This window comes from Mesoplodon bidens, assembly GCF_964165515.1.
Source record: "Mesoplodon bidens genome assembly, chromosome: 6".
Classification (NCBI taxonomy): domain Eukaryota; kingdom Metazoa; phylum Chordata; class Mammalia; order Artiodactyla; family Ziphiidae; genus Mesoplodon; species Mesoplodon bidens.
This window is the reverse complement of record NC_138162.1, coordinates 46873283-46886477: the sequence shown is the minus strand read 5'-3', so window position 1 is coordinate 46886477 and position 13195 is coordinate 46873283. Positions and strand designations below refer to the sequence as shown.

General features: G+C 45.2%; 1 protein-coding gene across 1 annotated transcript in view; it reads left to right on the top strand.

Annotated features, from left to right (window-relative positions):
* Window positions 1-8302, top strand: part of ACO1 (aconitase 1) — a 58951-nt gene extending 50649 nt beyond the window's left edge. The window contains exons 19-21 of the mRNA XM_081237692.1: window positions 3081-3203; window positions 6473-6658; window positions 8040-8302. Of these exons, the coding sequence (XP_081093818.1) occupies window positions 3081-3203; window positions 6473-6658; window positions 8040-8153 (423 nt within the window). The 3' untranslated portion in view covers window positions 8154-8302. The remainder of the gene's footprint in view (window positions 1-3080; window positions 3204-6472; window positions 6659-8039) is intronic.
* The last annotated feature ends 4893 nt before the right edge of the window (window positions 8303-13195 follow it).

The window sequence follows — 13195 nt, the reverse complement described above, 5'->3', positions numbered from 1 at the left end:
AGGCCTCCAGGATACTGACTGTCACAATGAATCTCCCTCATTTACAGCCCTGCCATTGCACAGAACTCCTAGTCGGTTGCTTAGTGCCTCAGCTTAAATAAGGAGACAGAATGAGAGATGAAGAGACATTTGAGTCAGGCCTTGAACTTGGAAGACAGACAAAGAACAGAGGAATATAAAGGACAACAGATAATGCAAAGAGTAGAAGAAAACTAAGGAAAACAACTGCCTCCTCAGAGTGATAAGAGATGATTTTCTGTTGCTGTAAAGTAATCAGAAGACAAGAAAGAGCTCCTTAAAAAAAAAAAAACCCTAAAATTTCACAGGAAAAGTTGATTAGTTGAGAATATCTTCCAGAATATAGAAAGACAAAGGGGAAATTAGAAAATGTAAGAAAATTAAAGACTGAACTGAGGAGGGCCAACATCTGACTGAACAGAGATGCTAAAAAGAACAGACAAGATCTGAGAGGAAATTATTAGAGAATTAACACAAGAAAATTCCTCAACTGCAAAATCTGAGATTCCAGATTCAAAGGTCCACTGAGTGCCCAGCCACATGATTAAAGAAGACCCACTCCAAGTGACATCATTATGAAATTAAGACAGCAAAGTTGGGAATTCCCTGGCAGTCCTGTGGTTAGGACTCCACGATTTCACTGCTTGAGGGCCTGGGTTCGATCCCTGGTTGGGGAACTAAGATCCCACAAGCTGCGCGGCACGAACAGCAGAGGTAAGGAGATCTAGAAACTTCAGAGAGGGAAAAACAGCTTATGTGCATTGTCCTGGGGATCAGACGTGCTCACAGCAACCCAGGAAACAGACTGAGGAAAGTTACTGGGACCCTAAAATCTGTGTCCCTCATACTTCCAGCCAAGTGAGATTAAAGTAATAACACATTCAGATATTCAAAAACTTTAAAAATACCCAGTCTCAAGAAGCTACTTAGTAAATGTATTACACCAAAACAAGGGAATAAACCAAAGAAAGAGGAAGATGTAGGATCCAGGAAAAAGAAATACAGGGAATCGACAGGATGTTTGGGAAAGAATAGGAATGCATCATGTCCTCAGAGAGCCATCAGTCCACACAGGAATGTTGGGTTCCAGGAGTGACACCCCATGAAAAAGATTTTTAAATTAGATTGCCTGATAGATTTGAATGTCTTTAGAGAAGACTTGTATTGATACTTTAGGCAGTGCATTTGGGGATTAATGAACAGGTAGGGACACAGAAATAGGTGAACACACATGCAAAAATTTTATTCCAGTGGAAAAAAAATTTTAATTGCCAAGAAAAGGAAATCAGAGTATATTATGTGGCTCAGCTATAAGTGGCATTTACATAATCAAAACGTATGACAATGATATTAGAAGGCCGCGGAGAGGAGTGGGTGGGGGAGGGGAAGGAGCGTGGTGGTTAAAAGAACTAAATCATCAAAGTAGGAAATTAATAATAAAAAAGGAGAAATGAAGAACTGGCCAATTAAATATAATACTTAGGGATACAGAGGCACAATAACAGAAGAAACCACTAAATTTTATGTTTTCTTCAGAAGAGCGGGAGAGTACAGGAGCTGATGCTTTATAAGCTGCTTGCTACTCTCAGTTTGGCTCATGTATGAGAAAAGCCAGGAGCTGGCAATTCTAGACCTGCTTAGTCCCACTCATCTTGGGTTCCAAGACCTGCTTTGCCATGGGATTGTCAGCTTTGCGGTAGTTTTGAAAGTACTTTAAAAAACACACACTCTGGGGCTTCCCTGGTGGCGCAGTGGTTGAGAATCTGCCTGCCAATGCAGGGGACACGGGTTCGAGCCCTGGTCTGGGAGGATCCCAAATGCCACGGAGCAACTAGGCCCGTGAGCCACAACTACTGAGCCTGCGCGTCTGGAGCCTGTGCTCCGCAACAAGAGAGGCCACGATAGTGAGAGGCCCGCGCACTGCAACGAAGGGTGGCCCCCGCTTGCCACAACTAGAGAAAGCCCTCACACAGAAACAAAGACCCAACACAGCAAAAATAAATAAAATAAAATTACTAAAACACTCAGAGCCAAGCAAATCTACTTCAAAAAAAAAAAAAAAAACCACACTCCCACAGTCTTAATATACAAAGCTACTAATAGATATCTCTGAAAATATCAGGTAGTCTTTTTGTTTTTGTTTTTTTAAAACAGTTTCTATATTCATGAGCTCTATCCAGCTAAAGACATACAGAATCCTACCCAGATTTAGGCGATGCCGTGTGACATCAACCACAGTCTCCATCCTTTCACCGCAATAGCAATTTGTGAAAGCCTACTTGAGAATTTGATTAGACACCTTTCTAGAGCTCCTTTCAAATCAAATACTCCTTTTGGACAGATCTTATTTTCTGACTTAAGTAGCCAGGAGAAAACAATGTTTTATTACTCACCAGCAATGATATCTCTTTGTGAAGTCTCAGCTCAGCAGAATATTCAGAGTTCCTGTGAGAAACAAATGAATCTATTTGTGTAAGATGTTTCTCATATATACTAGAAGATCCTTTAATCCTTTCCTGTCCTTTATTGATTGGTGCTTCCATCAGTGTTTCTACTGTCTCTACCTTGACCTCCATGTAGAAGGGTGACAAATAAGAGTTTGCATTTTATGTAATTTCCGAACACGTGACCTTCTTTCTGTTTGGCTACCCTTCACAACTGACCATCACTGAGTTTCTGGTACTCAGTCAAAACCCAGGTTTAGGTGGGATTCTCTGCGATAGCTTTAAAATATTTTAATCAATGGAAGAGTTTAAAAAAAAAAACTGATCTAATTTCCTTTTTTTCCCCTGATGCCCTAGGATTTGAATGTTTTTCTAAAACTAGGACAATTAGGCATTTCACTTAAGAGTATAAAATTCAATGTGATAGAGGTACATAGATGGAGTTAACTGGAAATTTGTAGACCAGGCAACTGACTGGTTGAATGTTCCATTGACTCTACCTTGGCTTGGCCGACTACAGACACTTCTGCCCCTGCATGTCCCACCAGGACTCACTGCCCTGTGTCCACATTCTGTGCCTTTACTGTGTCTGTAAAACCTTCCTCTTCTCTTCCTCAGCTTGATGTGTTCGATGCCTCTGAGCGGTACCAGCAGGCGGGCCTTCCTCTGATAGTTCTGGCCGGCAAAGAGTACGGCTCAGGCAGCTCCCGAGACTGGGCGGCCAAGGGCCCTTTCCTACTGGTGAGTAGGATGCAGAGACATCCCAGCAGGCAGCTGCCCCTCTGAACCGGAAGGGAAGCTGGGAGGGAGGCCAGAAATAAAATGCTTTGCTTTACTTTCCAAGATGTTGCAGAAGAGCAAAGCAAGCTCGGGAAAGCATGGAATGTTTACTCATCTCCTGCTTCTTGGTAGATCGGGATTTACTTCACTGAGTGAAGGGTAATCTAGAGTTCACCGGCCTCCCTTAGATCAAACATTGCTATCCTGGGAGCTGTGGATCTTTGGGGGTGTCTACAGAACAGTTGGGGGGAGGGTCCTGAAGTCTGTCCATCCAGAAGTGTGTAGTATGTGTCTTCTTTTTTTTTTTTTTTTAATGGGGAAAGTTTCATGGTTTTCATAACGTTCTGAGAGGTTAACACCTGAAGTTTTTTCAAGGCTCTTGTCCCAGGTGAATGTGAGGAATAAGCTACTGCCCCTGTATCGTCAGGTTCACAGAAGGGAAAAAGTAAGGAGCCTGAGCTTTGGATAAGCTCAGGGAATGCACTTTTTACAGCTGCTTATCACTGCCTGTGAAAAGTCTGCATACAGGCTCAATAGAAAAAGAAGCCCTCTCTGTATGTAGACAGTCAGCTCTTTGGAACCTTCAGCCATTTCAGGGCTTGACCTGCGTCAGGTGTCCCTGTGGGAGGGGCCACGCAGGAGCTTTTACTTCTCGAGCATTTGCTTGCCCTGAAAGCAGGGCACACGCCTGGTGACTGACTTTAATCCTCAGGATAGGGTAGAATAGCTTAGCTGATATCAATTTAAATAACGATGGCTCGAGCAAATCAATGCACTTGGCAGACGCTAAGTAAGTTGATATCCACAAGTACAGTAAAAAAATATATATATATATGGCTGTCTGGCAGGCAGCCCTTCAGACGCCCAGGCTTCTGAAAAATGTCTTTGAACATCACACCTATTTTTTTTTTAGGCAATCAGTTTGCAGTGGGTGGGGGGAGATGTTCTTATTAGTTGGTAATTTGTTAAAGGCCTGCCTTTTCTAGAAACTGCTGAAAAGAACCTAAGAAATTACAGAAGAAAGGATTTTAGGAAGGGAGCTGGGCGCTGCAGGGAGCAGTCAGGTGGGGACAGTGAGATCTGGGGAATAAGAAGAGACCTGGCACCGAGCGGCTCTCTAGAGGCTCGCTGGGCTGCACCAGCCACGAGACCAAAGAAGGAGCCCGGATACAGCAACAGAGACATCAGTGGTTTTATAGAGGGGGGCTCTTACACATCTGAAGCAAGGTCCTGGGGCAACACCCCACCGTGTGCAGCAAACAGGACACAGCAACAATCTTCCCTCCCCTGGGGGAGGAGGAGGCTACCATTTATAGGGGGGATTGATGTCAGGTTGGCTCATCAGTTACCAGGGAAACCAGCAGCTGGGGCCTGTGCCTCACAGCCCCTCAGGTTAACCACCACCACTAGAGCAGATGTTTCCCTTTAATAAACTAGCAGGTGGGGCCGTTCTGGCCTAAGGGGCAGGGGGCAAGCACATTCATGTGAGTAGGGCGGAGGTGAAGCAGGGACTGGACGGGGAGGGGATGTACAAAGAGCAAGAGAACAGCCATCTTGAGGGGCCTGACCATACACGTCTAGACTTCTCTACAGAACTGCTCTGAGTTCTGTCTGCCCAGACAGCCATACACACTTCATTCTGTAGCTGCCCAGCCTTGGCCACTAGGCAACCCCGGGCTGTCCTCATGCAGAGAGGGACAGACAGCTGTGATCTGCAGTGCTGCACGACCCTTTACACAGAGCTTGAGACGTGAATGACCTGTGTTTACAAAGATTACCACTTCCCCCAAAATAAGTATACAGTACATACATACATAAATCCATACAAAATATCTACTGTCCTAAAGAATCTGCCCTATCCTCTATAAATTTGCTTTTAAATTTGGAAACACCTTGGGATTTTAAAAAAACACCTGTGCCTGGATCTCATTCCTAGAGATTCTGGTTTAATTGGTAAGGGGAAAGGCCAGGACATCGGGATTTTAAAAGTCTCCCCAGTGATTCTAATATTCAGCAGAGTTTGAGAACTACTGCTCTATAGCCATGGTTCTCCTACCTTAAGAGAATCACTATCTTCTCCCACCCATGCTCCCTGTTAGAGATTCTGATACAGTAGACCTGGGGTAGTACCTGTGAATCTACATTTTTTTAAAATTAATTTTTATTGGAATATAGTAGATTTACAATGTTGTGTCAGTTTCGGCTGTACAGCAAAATTAATCAGTTATACATATACATATGTATAACTCTAAGATTCTGTTCCCATATAGGCCATTACAGAGTATTGAGTAGAGTTCCCTGTGCTATACAGTAGGTTCTTATTAGTTATCTATTTTATATATAGTAGTGTGTATATGTCAATCCCAATCTCCCAGTTTATTGCCCTCCCTTCCCCCTTGGTAACCATAAGTTTGTTTTCTACATCTGTGACTCAAGAATCTACATTTTTAACAAGCTTCCTGAGTAACCCTGATTCAGAGGATCTTAAAAGTGTACCCTAGATATTGAGACCTTTTAGGGGTATCTTACTATTATATTACAGTTAACTAATATTTAAGGATGGGATATTCTAGTTAATCAAGTATCCTGGTTTATTGATCATTGCTGTACATTGCCAGTTATAGATTACCAGTAAAATGTACTTTATAGGAAGCTTTATATCAAGATTATATTCAATGTAATTTGATCCCTGAAACAGGAAGTATGAAAGCAGCACACAGTAGATAATCATTTACTTTCTCTGTCGTATGTTCTGAAAGTTGTGTTTTTATTAAATCTTCGGTGTCTGCTGATGCACCTACAATAATAGCAAAATTCAAGGGGAAAAATAAATTTTCTTTATGTTTCTTTGTGCTGAGGTTTCCAGATACAGTGGAAGTTTGCTGAGAAATATTGTATCACACAGTGGCTAAGTGTGTGGTTAGACAGATATTGGGTAAACCACTGACTACTAGGGTACACTAGGGGCACAATAATAGCGTCTACATCGAGGGTTGGGGGAGGGTGGGAGGAGAGTTCATTTCAGCGCCTACATGCTGCCTACACAGTGTAGGCAATCAGTTATGCCTGGCTACTGTGTTATTTATAACTAGGGGGCAACATTTTCTGTAAACGATTAATTGGTACTTATGAAGAATTTAGGTGTGAGAAGAGTTTTGACTTACAAAGCCTTTGTAAAGTGTCTAGGTAACTAAAGAAAAACTGTCCAAACTACTCTGTTGGCTCATCAGGGAATCAGAGCTGTCCTGGCTGAGAGTTACGAGCGTATTCACCGAAGTAACTTGGTCGGGATGGGGGTGATCCCCCTCGAGTATCTCCCCGGGGAGAATGCAGACACCCTAGGACTCACAGGGCGGGAACGATACACTATCAGCATTCCAGAAACCCTCAAACCACGAATGAAAGTCCAGGTCAAGGTAAGTCGGCGCCTTTCCATGCCAGGCCCAGCTCAAAGGCCCTGTGTTCATCATAAACCTTGTTAGAAGGAAATCAGTGGGATTTGGAAGGAAAAATAAATCCCTCAGTAGACGTGCTTTAGACTTAGGAGTCCTACTGGCACCTTTCTGACCTGCCAGCACAGTGATGCCACACTATGTCGGTTTATTCTTTAGTCTGTTTACTCATAGAGTTATCAGTTCCTTCCTTCCTCCCAAACCCGCCAGCCCCACGGCCTCCTGTTCCTCCCAATCTCAGCCCAGAGAACAGTAATGAAAGCTCAGCGATAGGGCATTTTCACATTACCTTAAAAACACCTTTTTAGGGCTTCCCTGGTGGCGCAGTGGTTGGGGGGTCCGCCTGCCGGTACAGGGGACGCGGGTTCATGCCCCGGTCCGGGAGGATCCCACATGACGCGGAGCGGCTGGGCCCGTGAGCCATGGCCGCTGAGCCTGCGTGTCTGGAGCCTGTGCTCCGCAACGGGAGAGGCCACAGCAGTGAGAGGCCCGCGTAACGCAAAAAAAAAAAAAAAAAAAAAAAAAAAAAAACCACTTTTTTAGGGCTTCCCTGGTGGCGCAGTGGTTGAGAGTCCGCCTGCCAATGCAGGGGACACGGGGTCCTGCCCCGGTCCGGGAGGATCCCACGTGCCGCAAAGCGGCTGGGCCCGTGAGCCATGGCCGCTGAGCCTGCGCGTTCGGAGCCTGTGCTCCGCGGCGGGAGAGGCCGCAGCAGTGAGAGGCCCGCGTGCCGGAAAAAAAAAAAAAAAAACACCTTTTTATTATAAACCTGTGAACAGACACTCAGCCCATCCCTGAGCCTCAGCCCCAGGCGGCCGACTTTGATTAGCCCAAAGGTGAAAAAGACAGTGCCCTGGAGGAGGTAAGGATTAAGAACCAGCACGAAGGTCCCAGGGTGACCTAGCTGCCCAGGCAGACTAAGCTGCTGAGCTATGTCCCAGGGTGAGCAGCTGGGCCAGTGCCTAAGGGACAACCTTAACGAAACATCTGCTGACTGCCGACACTTCCATCCTCGGGCAGTCCCTGGAGGAAGTTTAAAAAATATCCCAAACGCCACTACTAGCTACTGCCCTGAGAGGCTATTTCTTTCTCAGGTGTCTCCCACTTCCATCACTTATTCTCTGCAGTGCTTGCTTTACCGTGTAGATCAGTACACTGGGGATCTTGTTAAATAAAACGCAACTTACTGCTCAGCACATCTGGGCTGGGGCCAGCGTGCGCCTGTTCCCGGGGTGTGGACCACACTTGGAGGGGCAGCCTGAGGGCAGGCCGGGCAGGATGCCTCTGGAAAGGGCTGGCTTGCCTCCTCCCTCAGCGATTCTTCTCTGCTTCTTCGTCCTCCCAGCTGGATACCGGCAAGACCTTCCAGGCTGTCATGAGGTTTGATACCGACGTGGAGCTCACTTATTTCCACAACGGGGGCATTCTCAACTACATGATTCGCAAGATGGCCAAGTAGGCCCTGGTCTCCTCGGAGATGGGCATCCTGGCCGCAGCGGGGAAGGAAGCCCAGTGCCTGCAGCCCACAGGCCCTGGCATGGCAGTCTCTCCACCCCAGGCATTCTCTTCCCCTCCCCTCCCCTCCTCCCCTCCTCCCCTCCTCCCCTCCCCTCCTCCCCTCCTCCCCTCCCCTCCTCCCCTCCCCTCCTCCCCTCCTCCCCTCCCCTCCTCCCCTCCTCCCCTCCCCTCCTCTCCCCTCCTCCCCTCCTCCCCTCCCCTCCTCCCCTCCCCTCCTCCCCTCCTCCCCTCCTCCCCTCCCCTCCTCCCCTCCCCTCCCCTCCTTTCCCCTCCCCTCCCCTCCCCTCCCCTCCCCTCCTTTCCCCTCCCCTCCCCTCCTCGCAGGGGCGCTTCCTGCCCAGGGCGCCCTAAGGTTCCGGTGCCGATGCTCTGCACACAAAATCAGCAGTCTCTACATGCTCTATTTTTGTTAATCTTTTTATCTTTTTCTAGAATTTGGAAGCTTAGAATGGTGGGATTGTCAGTTGTGCCAGGAAGGGAGAGCTGAGCCCTTTACAGTTACTGATCACAGAATATGTTGATTTTTCACTCTTAGCCTGTACTGTTCAGCTGAACACAAATGTCTCCTGTCCGATTTTTGGTTCCTCTGTTACCCTCTGCTCAATGAAACCTTTCCCTTGAGAGTCCTTTGCTTCTGCATACCGTCCCAATGTTAACTGACAAGGCAGAGAAGAACTTTTTCACACTTCAAATCCTAGCCGTGACTGTGATCTCCTCGCCCCGCCTTTTCCTCCAGAGTGAATGATCCAAACACCTCGTGGATGGCTCAGAGGTTGAAATTTTTTGATTATGTACCTTTTGATAGTTCAACACTGAAGAAATATGGAGGTTTCTCTTACTATATTCAAATATTTTCCCCAGAAAATTTTTCATGTATCGAGCGAACTTTAGATGTGGTTTTGGAGAGAGAGATGCAGAACATTTCTAATTTGAATACGATTAAATCTATTTTCAAGGAAAACTTTTTGACTTTGATACAGAATTCTGCTGTGTGTGTGGCCCTTGTTTGGGGATATGTAGAGCAGAGCACATCTCAGACTGCAGGATCCTGAAGCCTGGATGACCTTCGGGTTCTCTTTTTGTAACCACGTCAGTAATATGCAGGTTAAATGGCTGTGTTGAACCTCATTTGGGAGCAAACAAGAAGGTAGCAATAGCCTGGTAGCAGTAGCAATAATGTAGTCTGGTGAATGGATCATAATTTTTTTATTTTCATCTAGGGTATCTGCTCATTTTCATCACTGAAGTCATTTCAGGGCATATGTCTTAAGCTACTCCACCTGCCATGAAATATCATAGACTGAGTGGCTCAAACATCAAAAATTTATTTTCTCACAGTTCTGGCGTCTAGAAGTCCAAGATCGAGCTTCCAGCAAATTCATTTTCTGGTGAGAGCTCTCTCTCTTCCTGGCTTACAGCCAGCTACCTTCTCACTGTGTCCTCACATGGCCTTCCCTTAGTGCGTGCGCACAGAGAGAAAGCACGAATGAATGAGCTCTCTGGTGTCTTCTTCTTACAAGGGCCCTACTCTCGTGACCTTTTTTTAACCTTAATTACTTCCCTAGAGGTTCCATCTCCAGAGTCAGTGTCGGGGAGGGCTTCGACATATGAATTTTGGGGGGACAACAAACATTCAGTCCATAACAGGGCACCTTAACAGCTTACAAATTAATCTTCTTGTAAGGAATTTTAAGTCTCAACTTTAGCACTCAGGGTTTGTGCACTGGTCAACATAACACCTAGGATCAAATCCTGTCTCCACCTCTTCCCAGATGACGGACAAGGCAGGTTATTGAGTGTCCTTGCCTCTGACATCCTGGGATCTAGCTTCTGTTCATGAATAAAAATTACAAACAGAACCCTGTTGCACAAGAAAAGCCTGTGACCCTCAAATTAAGATCAATCCTAGCGTAAAAACACTAAGAAGGGCTGAGAAAACAGACGTCTACCCCTTAGCCCTCCATTGTGGAGCGTGGGAGCAGCCTGGTTCCCCACAATCAGTGCTTATGGGGAAACAGATTCCTGCAGCTATGACTTCTGGAATGGGGTCCCTTCACTTCTGGACTCCCATCCTCTACCTCCAAACACACTATCTTGTTCATTAATAAAATGTCTCAGCCAGTGTCCCATCCTTGCTCTCCACGAGGCTGAACAAATAAACCCCTTTTACCTGGTTTCTCAAGAAGGCACTGGGCTGCTTACTCTCCAGATTAGAAGTGTGCTGCTCTATGCTAGTCCCAGCCCCTCCTTCCTCTCTATGGGGTTCCCATCTCCTTTGTTCTTAGTTTTCTAAATCCATCCCTGCCTGATCCCTCCTAGGGAAACAAGCGCTCCTTGGTGTGCACAGTGAGTTCACTGACCAACTTTTAATGCAGCAAATAAGCACACGTGTCTGGCTATGGGACAGCCTTTGTGTAAGTGGAGAATAATCTAGGGGAAGGATATATTAGTCATGACTCTTAGTTGTAGTGTTAGAAGCACAATTCAAACAGCCTAAAGCAAAAAAAAAAAAAAATTGGCTCAAAGAACTTGAAGAACATGTGTGGCCATGGCGGCAGGCTTGATTGGATCTATGACTCAGACAGGTTCCTTCCCTATCGTTTCCCCTCTCGCCCTTCATTTGTGATGGCCTCTTTCTGGGGCAGGCTGTGTGCCGAGGGATATGGCCACCGGCAGCTCTGGGGTCACAGTTAATAATTTGTGGTCGTAGAGATTTGTCTCCCAGTATTCCCTAGGCTAAACACACTGGAAGTTTGCTAGTCACCTAAATGAAGAACCTTATTTTTGGCACAGTTGGCCTTTCAGGGTTGAGTTAGGACAGTGTGGTGCACCCTGCAGGTTATGAGGAGCAATGGAGAGCTGCTTCTGAAAAACAGGAGCCAAGGTTCCACTGGCTGCCTTCTTTGGAAGTTGTTAAATGTCACGACCACAAACAGAATTTAACATCCAAGTAGTTTTTGTTCACCCAGACAGCCTAATCATTGTGCACAAAGATTATATAATTACAGCTGATATTTTTAACAGGTTTAATAATTTGCATCCCCAAAACTGAGATCTACTTTTTAAATACAGATTTGTTGAGTGGCATTTATAGTTTTATTACATAATATAATAAAACAGAGTTACTGGTATGATCCTGAAATTAATACTCCAATTTGGTTCTGGTTGTCTAGTCAGCATCAGGGCTGAGTATCTGCTACTGTGCTTCTACAGGATATTAACAACGTCCCATGAATAAAAAGTGTCCAGGGTCAGGGTATCTGGGAACCACCGGGTTAAACGGGGCTTATTACCACAGAATTGACATAGGACACACAATGGCAGTGTGTACTGGAAATCGCTCATTTGAGGGGAGAGGGGGCAGCAGACAATATAGAATCCTATCTGCCCACAGAACTGCTTTCTTCAGAGCATCTCACAGCACTTGGGTTTCACAAGACACACTTGAGGAAAAACTGACCTGATGGCTTGTTTTTAAATTCAAGTAATAATGTCAGTTTTAAGGGTGGAAATCAGTTTACTGGCCTTGTGACACAATCAGGCATTTGACTGAAAGTGACTTTTCATTTCAGGTGAAAATATCACAAGGTGAGCACTGGTGGGGACCACAGAGTTAACAAGATCAAGTGGTTGTTATCAGATTATATCAGAACCACCTGAGGAACTTCAAAACGTACAACACGTGGCTAGACACACCCTGGCAGGATGTTCTAAGGGGGCTGGGCATGTGCCATGAAAAAGACTCCCCAGCTGGTTCTGAAATGCAGCCTTTGACCTAGAAATCCAACGACCAGCATTTGGACATCAGTTAAGAGTGCGCAATTCTTAAAACCCTACCTACTGGTTTCTTTCATTCAATAAATATTAACCAAATGCCTACTCTCTTCCATGCTCTATGCCTGCAATGGCTTGACTCCAGGCTAAAGTCAAACAAGGAAATTATTTTTCTTGTTTCAGCTTTAGACTGCATTCTTCTGTTGGCTGTACTATTCACCTTCATCCAAATTGAATTATTTAGATACTTACAAGAACTTTTCTCAAATAGATTTCCAGTAGATGTTGTATACATCATATTGGAGTCCTTAAATAGCAGCATCCAAAAAGGGCAATCACATATACAAAGAGATACTTGTTAGATTGGGATTTATAAGAAATATATATTTGGTCTTTGTCCCTAGTTTCTAGCACAGAGCTACTAAAACCCTTGGAATTTCATGATAAGAGCAACAAAGGTGTCTCTTGTTATGTTAACGACTGACTTTTGGACCACCCCTAAGGATGGGGGCTGGTTACCGGAAAACCAACCACGTAATTAGAGGGTTAGACCTTTCAGTCCCATCCCCTGACCTCAGGGGAGGGGAGAAGGGCTGGAGGTTGAATAAATGACCAATGGACAATGATTTAATCAATCATGCTTACGTAATAAAACCTCCATTAAACCCAAAGGACAAAGTTCAAAGAGCTTCCAGGTTTGTGAACATGTAGAGATTAGGAGAAGACACAGAAACTCTGAGCCCCTTCCCCAAACCTTACCCTATGCATCTCTTTCATCTGGCTGCTCCTGAGTTACTTCCTTTTATAATAAACCGATGATCTAGTAAGTAAAAGGTTTCTCTGAGTTCTGTGAGCCTCTCTAGCAAATTAAGCCCACAGAGGAGGTTGCTGTAACCTCTCATCTGTGTTCAATTGGTCAGAGGCACAGGTAATAACAATTTGGCTTCTGAAGTAGGGAAGAGGCGGGGCAGTTTTGTAGGACTGAGCCCTTAACTTGTAGGGATCTGACGCCATCTCCAGGCAGATAGTGGCAGAATTGAGTTGAATGGTAGGACACCCCGTTGGTGAATTGCTTGGTGGCGCGGGATCAAAGCCCATATTAAAACTGGTGACCAGAACGTTAATACTCTAATAAAATATAAATGGAAAATGAATAAAAATTAGCAAGTAAGTTGGCTTAAATAACCCATTTTATTGTCTTACTAAGAA